This window comes from Solanum pennellii, chromosome 5 (assembly GCF_001406875.1).
Source record: "Solanum pennellii chromosome 5, SPENNV200".
Lineage (NCBI taxonomy): Eukaryota > Viridiplantae > Streptophyta > Magnoliopsida > Solanales > Solanaceae > Solanum > Solanum pennellii.
The window spans coordinates 73022117-73033723 of record NC_028641.1 but is presented as its reverse complement, the minus strand read 5'-3'; the positions used below and the strand labels follow the sequence as shown (position 1 = coordinate 73033723).

The 11607-nt window shown below is 28.7% G+C and overlaps 1 protein-coding gene across 1 annotated transcript; it reads right to left on the bottom strand.

The window, feature by feature from the left end:
* Positions 1-1163: 1163 nt before the first annotated feature.
* On the bottom strand, positions 1164-3332 carry LOC107018634 (protein GRAVITROPIC IN THE LIGHT 1). Its single transcript, XM_015219166.2, has one exon. It carries the CDS (start codon positions 3118-3120, stop codon positions 1702-1704), a length of 1419 nt encoding a protein of 472 aa, XP_015074652.1. The 5' UTR covers positions 3121-3332; the 3' UTR covers positions 1164-1701.
* Positions 3333-11607: the final 8275 nt, after the last annotated feature.

Below are 11607 nucleotides of genomic sequence, written 5' to 3'. Positions count from 1 at the left end.
TTTCAAACACATGTATGATATTTAACTCCTACCTTGGCCACATCTTGCTCAAAAGGAATTGACTTTTTCGTGTAACATCTTCTTTTTTGAACAAGTAATGATTCAAAAGTGCCCTCTCACAACATGGAATATGTCAAAACTATGGGATAAAATGAATATGCCATCCATACAAACTCATAAAAGACACTGAGTGCCTCCAGTATAACTACATCCAGTATGTCTCTTTCTCATCCAAATTGTTGGAGTCTGAAGTTCCTATTGGCGGATGAATTACTTGCTCATAATGGAAATCGAAAAAGCACACAGCTAGGATTCCTAATCAAGCTTTCATAAGTTTACATAAACATGCTCAATTAATAGTAGACAACCATTTTTACCAGATACTGAACCATAATGCAACCATCGGAGGACACTCGAAAGTACAACACTACTATATATTACCAGACAGTTCGATAAAGCTTAATAAATTACTCACAGAGAGCCAGACCTAAAAAGTAAGCTTTTGCTTATAAGTGAGTACTCCACAGTGTACACCATAGATTTACAAATAATGCATGTTTTTGCTCTGATATTATCCACAGGATTCATCACTTGGAAATTAATCTAATCAGAGAGTTAATATCCTATTCTATTGGGCAATTTTGATGGCATTGAGAATGATCAGAGAAGCAAAAAGGCAAATACTTAAACTGTCAAGCAATTCCTTCACTCTGAGTAGCAACAAAGCATTGCTTTAGTTCTGCTTATGTTCCTTTATAATAAGATTGAATTTCAAAGTAAACCGTGGATTGTGCCTCTCTTTTTTTTCGATAAGTAACCCATGGTTCCTGCCTATTAAATATGAATGGTAGATGGAGAAAGTAAGATCATGGTATTATAGCTAATCATCCTCTATGGATATGTGGAGAAGTAGAGAAACAAACACAATATTTCTTTCAAGAAAGGTGGTAATATCAAGATAATAACTACAGGCAATTCATGAGTCCAAAAAAATATATTTAACACCAGATAAGAATCTCCAATTTATGTGATTCTACATGTAGAAGTAAGGCATTCAAGAAACAGTTGATCAAGCCCACAAACTATCCATGACCAAGGTCGCAGTCCATTGACGTGCCTAGAGAACAAGTGAACACTTATTAGACAGTTCTATAACTAGTAACTATGCTAACTAATGAAAGAATTTATTGAACTGTTGAAATCACTATCCATTTTGACATTAAAAGAGTTACATACAATTCGATTGTGTAATATCCTGTACTACTCCCACCACCTCATTTCACCTCCCTAACTAAAAGTAACCAAATAAAAAGAAAAACAACCAAGACAAAAAACATAAAAGCAGTGCTTTACAGACGTTTCTTAGGACTAACAGAATCTCTGGAAACAGAACTTCTACTCAAGCAAATACACGAATTAGACTAACTAGTGACCACTTACTAGCGAGTAGCGACAATAACGAAAAAACATCCAAACCAATCCAGGCCAGCAAGAACACCAACTTCTGCAGCAATATAAGATGGCTTATTCCTCGGAAATAGCAGTGTCAATCACTTTGACAAATTCTTTGAATTCTGGTACAAAAGAAGGTTTAGCTGTCAAATGGAACACTCTAAATCTCTTGGTGTAATTCAGAGGAAACAAAGCACACGATAAAGCAAAATGACTTGCAGACGACTGTACAGATCTATTTGTTTTACCCTATTCCATGCCTTTTAAGCCAGTTAGATAGACCTGTGTCTGAATGATTGTACTCCCAATTTTAAACCCAGGCACCACAGTAAATCCCACCTTTGGCCTTGTCTTGCTCAAAGGGAATTGAATTTTCCTTGTAACATCTTCCGTGTAGACCATCGAGAAGTCCACCCCTCTCTCAACTTGGAATATCTCAACTACAGGATTAAATGAGTATGCCAACTTATGAAGCAGCCATATTGTACTAGCCATCCTTACAAACAACTCATAAAAAACACTTAACGACTTCCACGAATCAACTATGACTTCTTTCCCATCCAAATCCCTGAAAATGGATGATTCTATTGTATGATGAATTATCTGTTCATACTTCTTATCACAATATCTTGAAAATGCACAACTAGGATTCTTACTCAAAGTCTCCATTGGATTACATGAAACATGCTCAAGTAATTGTTTCAAATTATCATTCTCATCAGATATTGATCCATCAGACAATATTTCTTCATCACACAAACCAAAGTCTTCCAGATCAAAACCTTTAAACATGCCTAAACAAATATATGATAGAAATGCATATTTATGGTGTTCTTTTTCTGCATAATTAACATCAGAATACACAGAATTTGCTGCTTTTTCCAAATCCCAACCTGCCCTTTTCATTAATTCCATCAATAACTTAGAAAATTTATTAGCTGACTTAATCGAATCGCGTAGCATAGATTCAAAAACACGAACTGTACACAATACCTCTGTAGTACTATTGTTCGATTTTTCATTTTCTACCCCTAATTTTTTTGACAAACTCAAATTAGAATCTTGAATTTTATCCAATTTCTTCCTCAAAATTGAAACTTCTTCATCTTTAGACTCCATATAAGACAGTAATTGATTTACCATAGTCTCCAAAACTCTGAGCTTGCTCTGATGCTCCTGTACCTGAAATTCCAGCTCTGACCCCATAAGCAAATCAATATTACAACTTGGGTTTCTCCTGAAATCCTTATCCAAACTCTTCATCTCAGTCAATTTCTGAAGAAGAGTCACCAAAGCTTTATCCGCTGATTCAATGGCTTTTTCGTCAAAAGGCACATGCGCTGTTTGTAACTGAAGATACGAAGCTTCAAACGACGAAATTGTAGCGAAGAGTGAAGAAATCAGTGATTTACTGAAATGGGTATTTGCTAAATGAGGAAATTTACAGAAATCAGGCTTGATTACAACTACTTTTTGGTCAGGTATAAATTCTTCAGCTGAATCAAGAAGAGTGAAAACATCAGTGTCGGTGTTCTCATCATCAGCGATGAAGCTGTTATTCTCCTCGTCGGCGAAGAGTTCGAAGGTTTTGGTTCTAACAACATGAGCAAATTTGTGAAACATTTCAGAAATTTGTGGGGGTTTTGCTGTTCCTTCCATTTCTAACATCTCTAAGAAGACATAAAGATGGAGAAATTCTTGGCTTTGTGGTTGAGATTTGTTGAGAAGAGAAAGATGGAAGTGAAGAGTGTGAATGGGTGTCTTAGAAGGAAGGTATGTGTGTGAAAGCTCCTTTCTCTTCTTTTTCTCTGTGTTAATGGTGGTGAGACTTTTCTACATCATTACATCTTTTTCCTTTAATGCCCCCACCCCTAATCTAGAGTTTTTTTGTTTTTTTTTTTCATTTTAGGTTCGATATTTATCTTTATTTATCATGAAATATAAATTTAGTTTCGAACTTAATCCTGGGATATATTCTATCTTAATTGAATTAATAATGATGTTGGTGATATGTTAGTGATGATTGTGAGTTTGAGAGTGGAAAGCAAGACAATTTAAGGAGTGTTGGAGAAATGACATAAATATGTTTTTTATTTTGATCTTAGTTAGTGTTTTCAAAAACGTTTTTAGGGCGAGTCTCGAGGCGGGGCGTATCAAAAACGTTTTTGGGCGTAAATTAAAAACGTACATTCATAAGGCATAAGTCCTAAAATTTGAGGTGTAAACATAAAAACGTAAGTCATGGGCGTAAAAATGTATGTCCAGGCATTTTTAATTTATTTTTTTAGTTTCTTTTTTAACTTTAAATCATATTTTATTATTAGTATAATGATATTTCTCAAATAATAATATAATACTTTTATTTCATTATTGATTATTAATACTTATCTCAAATAAAAATAATTGAAATGTTTATTTTTGCTTATTTTATTAGTAATAAAAATATAAAATTAAATATACATGAGACTATATCCGGTAGATTCATGAGACTTACGCTCCGTGTCTCGAGACTTACGCCTTGCCTCACGCCCCTGCCTTTCAAAGCACTGTTTGGAGGTGTATAAATAGATATTTAAAATTGTATAAAATTGAGCAACTAGATAAATGTGTTGTATATAATATAATACACGTAGAACGCTCTATAAAATATTGTATATAGTTTGTAAATTGTCACATAAAACGTTAAATAAGAGTATATATCCACATATTTAACTATATTCAATTTTTATTTTTATTAATACATATTTAAATTAAAAGACTTAAATATCAGCTAAAATTAATTTAAAGATCATATTTATTTATATGTAATATGGATGTATAAATGAGAAATCACATGTTCTCTTCTAATTAAGCTGCCTAGTATGTAGAAGCATCATTATAATTGTGATTAGCTAAGCTCTAAGCCTCTAACAAGCTAATCTAATAGACTTTAACAAATCACTAACCTAACCAACATATAGAATAATGTTGCAGACTAATTTTGGTACATTAAATTAATTAGTGAATATTTACATCATATTTTCAATAACCCTCCTCTCAAGTTAATGACAATAACTTTTCCGTTCTAGTGGTTATCCTATCGTTATAATAAATTTTAGTATGTGGTCTAATTTCGTTATGGCAAGTCCAAGCTTGCTCGTTATAGTGAACATTCCCTTAAATAGCAGCTCAGCTAAAAAAATTGAGCAAATTGATCTCATTTAATAATACATTCTTTTGTCATAAGATTTCACAATATAAAATTAATGTGACAAACATCACTACTTTGTTTCGAAGTCTTTAGACAGTTCTATAGTCTCTTACGGGGTCTAGACGAAATACAACACAATATTATAACAGAATCATTGAAATCAAACAAAACATAGTAATTTTTAAATTTCTTCATCTTGAACTTTTTACAAACTTATATCAATATTCTAGAGTCCCAACATATATATTATGGCCCCTAATCATTGATAACGACGAAACGAATTGTTACATCTTATTTAGTTCACATAACTGATCTGTGAAGTATTCTGTTTAGTAGCTGGTAATAATATCCAAAGCTCTATGATTAAGGTCAATAATTTCCTTCTAAATTTGGTTCAATTTTGTCCCATTGATTTGGTCCATATCAATCGTTTAGTTATTTTCAAAGTTTAACAAAATAATCCATATATTTCACGTTGTTCACTAAATATTCAAAAAAATGTTCTTCTCTATTTTGATTTCTACTTACTAATTACTTTATGTAACGATTGAAAATAGATAAAATTGCTTACAAAAATATATATACGAAACAAATTGATTGAAATTTGTTATACATTTCTTAAGAAAGCTATTCACTTTTAAAAAATTAAAAGTATTTTTAGTAACTTATTCTTAATCAAGTGTCTTGAAAAGGAAAAGTATTTCTTTAATAATTTATTGATTATATAAAATCTCATTTATCTAAATAAAGGTAAAATTGAACAAAATATCTTTTTGATTGTAAGACACCATTTATAACAAAAGAATATTACTTATTTTTAAAAAACAAAGAAATAATGTTTAACTAGGTATTAAAGTATACCCTTCAACATTTTAAGGGAACAAAGAATCTTTCTCGACTTCAAAATAAATTTTACAAATAAAATAACCTTTGACAAAATTAAAGAATTGATTAAAAAAATTATCAATTGAAAATTTTAAATTTGAACCTTAAGTATGAAAAATAAAGCATCCCCATTTTCTTTAAATGAAATTTTACATGATACAAATTTAAATTAATTAAATTTTATTATAAATATCGAATACTGATCACGAAATATTATTATATTGTTTTCTTTGGGTGGGAGTATGATTAACGGTAACAAAGAGGGATGGCTATGGTGACAGAGGGGTCATGGTGTTTCACACTCACAGCCAGTGGCCGACCAAAACACCAATTAAATATTTTATATTAATAAAATTGACTGAAATTTAATCATTAGGATTCCATTTTGTTAGTATTATTTTCTACTCTTCCATTCTGACAATAGTACATTAGTATTTATTTTGCTATGATATTAATTAGTTAAGTCTACCTGTTATTAGTTAATTAATTTTCTAAATTAGTAATATCTAGTAAGCAGATGACAATACCTAACATTGACTTTGAGATCAATAAAATGAAAAAATTATTTCAAAAAAAAAATTAATTCATTAGACAAACAATTATATTAAATGCTTAAAGTTCCTTTCAAATGACTTATTTTAGGTGTTTCAAAGAAAAAATAAAAAAAGAATTATAAATTAAATATTTTAACTTGTGATTGACTTTCAACTTAGAAATCATAAATCAAAAGTTAATTCAAACGGTTTCGTTTAATTTTTAAAAATGAGTTTTTTTAATAATATCTTAATTTTTATTTTTCACATGATTTGTTTAAAATTACAAAAAAATTTAAAAAAATATTTTGATAAATCTGACATACTTAATGTAGTATCATAAAAGTGAAATACTTTTTTTATTTTTTTAAATCTCGTGTAGAGATAAATTAAGTCATTCTATTTTAAATCGAGTGAGTAATATATTATGATGAGAAATAGGGTAAAACTTATCCGCACTGGGTGTTTACCCCAAACCAATACATGCATGACATTGTTTAAAATTATAGTTCATTTTACTTCATTAAATCACATAATAATATATTATATATTAATTTGATATAAACACCCGATACAAATAAATTTTTTTCGAAAAATAGGCAAAGCATGAGGTTTGATGCATGCAAAGTTGGAAAGAGCTTGATTTGATGCCCACTTTTGAAAGGGATTTTTTGGTATATAGTAATCAACTTAGTGGCCTTCACATCCCTACTATTTAAACAATCATATCAATTTTCCCATTTATTTTCTTAGTCATTATTCTTTGGTCATGTCTAAAGGTGTTTACCAATTCAAAATTAAATTTGATTATTTCATTATCAACCATATGGAAAATTTTAAAAAATAAAGTAAGGAAATAGAAAAATAAATTAATTAGTAAAATAACATCATCTATCATTACATACTAATTGAGTCTTCTCATATAATAGAGAATCGAAAGTGTCAATAACTTGATCATGTCTCTAAGTTGATTCTATTAAATCTCCCATCATATTATAAATAAATATTGATGAAATTAAATATAATATATTTAAAATTATTCATAGAAATTACTCTAATATTTATATTTGATTATTAAAAAAATCTTTATATTATTTACCTGTTCGGTTCAATTAGTGCTTCGATTTTTTTAAAAAAACAAAATCACATAATATATTATTGATTTTTTAAATGTAAAACAATCCAAACCAAATTCAAATAAAATTGATTTATTTAATTTCTTTGATTTGATATTCATATTTACTATTATTCATAAACTTGTCTTTCCTATTTTTATATTTGGAAGAAGATTATAAATCGAATGAGTTCTAAATATAATCTAATCAAATCATTTTCGCATATTAAGAAAGATAAACATTCAAATTGTCTTTTGATTGATTTTTTTTTAATTAACACGATCACAATATATCATTCTTCGTTTTCATCGTTATTCTCAAATTTCACTCGTTCAACACTTAGATGAAATCAATTAGTTTTAGCGATTTAATCGATAGATTAATCTTAGTGAAATTAACAATTTGTTGCATGGTGAAAATTTAATATGTTTGAAAGAAGCTCATCAATAGACACTTGGGATTTGGTAGGTGGTGATGGGATTTTCGTGTTTGGTAAAGTTTGGTGGTATGGAGTTAGACAGGTTGAATCATGTGATATTATCCCAATTGTCTTTTGGAGTTGGTAGGATTCTTGAAAAATTCAGTTATTATATGAGGGTTCAAATAAATAAAAATTTATCTGAATATTATATTATTTGTATATATATAAAATCAATAAATGTAAAATTTGTAGTGTATATTGTACACACTGACACATATAATCATAATTAAGTGATGTGTATTTTTATTATTTGTAACTATTAGAGTTAAATTCATTGATTTATTATTACTCGACTCACTCGATAATTAATATTTGTAAAGAAGTTAGTATGCTCAAAAATAATATTGTGAACACAGATAGCCTATTATTTGGTTATTATTGACTATATAGTACTTGAGCATTTCCGTTGAGAATTTGAATTTGTTACTTTTGAGATAGATTTAGACCGGTAAAAAGAAATAAGAAATTATTAATTTTTGCAAATTAATATTTTATTTATAACATAAAGTCCTACTCCCGATCAATTAAACGATGGCTTTTTTCTTTGTTTTTTGGGGCTTGTACACATAGGCCCTTACATTATGGAAGTTGATCAGGTTCGAAATCGTTTCTTTATATATACATATATATATATATATATATATATATATATTGGTTAGAGTAGTTCAAATTAAGTCAAACTCGAAAAGATATTGGATGGAATTATTGGGAGAGGTTATGTTCCAATTCAAATCCAACCCCAAAGTCTATGGGAACAATTTTAAAAATTGTAGATGTAGGAGTGATTTCTTATAAAAATAAAATTGAATTTTCATATATAGCTATAGTTTTGATCCCTGTTAAGAAAAATAATTAGTTTCTGCACTTACGAAATATAAAAAATAATTTATTTTAAAATATAGGCCAATACATCAAACTACACGAAAGCAAAATTCTTTGTATTTTGATTTCTCTTATAAAGATCTTAACTTTGTATTTTAATTTTCAAGTTAGCTCAATAAAGACAATATTCCTCGTGTCCTATTTTATGAGATATCCTTTTTTCTAGTGAACTAATTAACTTTAGAATCTTTTTTATTTATCTTAATAAACTAATTTTTTTGGAAGCTGTAGGATAACTTTGGCGCTACTACAATTTTTGCGACAACCTCTATACTTCGATAAGCACTTTGTGCGTCTGAGACAAACCCTCCACTATATAATATCACGTGAATTGTATTAGATGGGACAAATTTGATTCATAATACATTATTGCACATCGATTCTCAGTCATATGTGAATGATCACTTTCCAAATAAATTATTGAGCCATCCTGAAGGCCCTTAATGAAATAACTTATAGTAAAATAAATAGTTAAAAATATAATTTAAACATGATTTTTATGTTTTATTTTTTAAAAAGTATTGCATTAAATTGAAGGGTGCCTAATAAAATTATGAAAAGAAAGGAGGACTTAAAAATAGGCAACATATAACTATCACTTCACAAAGATTCTGCGACATATGGTTATATTTTTAATTTAAAGCTAATAATAGTGTTTATCTATTGTTGTTATATAATGAAAAGGCAACTATGATGTTTATAGTTGAATTATTAAAAAGCAAATAATGGTGTTTTCTGGTTGTTTTCATGTGGACACTTTTAAGATATAATTTTAGGACACTTTTAAGACCTAGTCAACAAGCTAATATCTCTCTCATCTCATCTTAATGATTGTTAGTAAAAATAAAAAAAAATATCCTCCAAGCTAGAACCTTTGTATAAAAACAAATTTGTATTTATCGATAGTTTGATTCAAATACAGGTATATTGAGATTATCATTACTTTTCTAATTAAATATTAATGTTAAAAACAAAACGATTCCATCAATATAACTTTACTCTGTTAAGCCTATACGAATAGTGAAAAGGTATAAAATCTCTTAGCAAACTTGAGAGTTCGTTCTCAGGTGTTTATTATGATGTCTCGTATCTTGAGCTATGACTTGATCTCACATGAATAACCCAATTCAAATCACGAGAACATAATCATATGCATGAACTAATTGAGAAGTATAGTAAATGATATTATGCAATGAACAGTAGTAGCATAGAATACATTTGTTATTCAATTAAATTGAATAACGAATACATGAAACTGTGAAACTAATATATCATTGAAATAAAAATAAGAAGGAAGGGGATGAGAGAGAGAGAGATGCGAGCGATACAGGAAAGAGGCGAGAAAGAGAGTCTGTATATTTCAGATACGTGTGAATTAATCCTTAATTATAATTAAATAGATTTACATATATATCTGTATCTGCACCGTCAGATACATGTGTCCGGAACAATCAATTGGCAAGAAATATAATTTGAAAAACTATTTCCAGTTGTAATTATCACCAATAATAGTATGATTTATGTTGTGGTTATTTACCCTTAATTAAGGAAAAAATAGTGGAACAGCTTTAGTTTTTAGAACAACTTTATTGGGCTTCATGAATCTTTAGCCCAAACTCAATGGATCTCTAGAAAATAACAAGCTTAACATAACAATGAGAAACTTTCATAAGTATATTATTCCCTCCGTTAAAAATAGAATGACTTAGTAGACAAAAAAAATATTTTTAATCTTGTGGTTCTAAATTAAAGTTATGTCAATTGTACCAAAATATCCTTTAATTTTGTGGTCTTAAACATGCCACGTGGAAAATTATAGTTAAAGTGTTGCCAAAAAAGGAAAGGGGTCATTCTTTTTTAAACAGACTAAAAAGAAATAGGGTAATTCTTTTTTAAACAAAAGGAGTATATTAAGAAAATATTTACAATTTACAGTAATAAAGTTTTTTTCTTCACTTAATCACTTTTAACATATTTATAATATAAATTTTAATACATATTTTAGAGAACAATTTTTAAAAAATACATATAAATAAAGTTCTACTGATACTCCAATCCAATATATGCATGTCATGTGTTTAAATTTATTGTTCATTTTACTCAACCTTAACTAATTAAATGTGTTTTACTTCATTAAATCACATAGTAATAGAAATTCCATTGATCTGGTGTAAATACATGATGTAAACAATTCAATATAATGTGTCAATTTCTTATTAAACAAATATAATATATTTTAAAACAATTATAATACATATGTATTACATACATAAATCACTTTTAATATATATTTTAAATTTATCACAATATTACTCTATATTACTTTAAATAATAATAAAATAAAAAATATTGTCAAAATTTATTTATTAAAAATTACCTATCAAAATAATTTTCCCAATACAACAATTGAGGATTGCCCAAAGAAGTCCTCTGTGAGACGGCTTTATCTTTGGGAACAACAATTGTGTTAGCTTTCCCTTATCTTAGCCTATTTATTTAGGAGTTGTTTGGTAGAATATATTAATTAAAATAGTTTTTTGATTAATATTTAATTCATTCAATATAATGTTTGGTAGCTTAGCACATTTCAACTCAAACCCATCTAATACATAAATAACTTAATACATCATATGTGGTCTTATCTAATACTAAGGATACCTAGGAATTACTAACACTATATGTCACGATCGGAATCTAGACCCCAAACGAGATCGGCGTCGTTGACCTCTCAGAGATCGCAGACAAGCCTACATACGTCATTCTTACTTCATCTAGGTTAATTTTAGCGGAAAATTTAAACTTTTTATTTTCTTATTTCATGCTGAACATTTTAAACTTAACATCATAGGCGTTCACAAATCAACTGTTATGCGGAATTCGAGATAATACGAGAAAATATAAACGCTAAAAACAAGACAACAGATTTACGTGGTTCACCAATAAATTGGCTACGTCCACGGGAAGAGGGAGAGCAGTTTTATTAAGGAGAGGCAAGAACAGAATTACAGAATAGGGTTTGCCATAGCGTCTATATATAGTGCTAAGCTACGCCCTAACAGGCTTGGGCCC

What these genes read in the sequence shown, in the direction of transcription:
- LOC107018634 (XM_015219166.2), bottom strand. Translation starts at nt 3,120, where the DNA reads ATGTTAGAAATGGAAGGAACAGCAAAACCCCCACAAATTTCTGAAATG.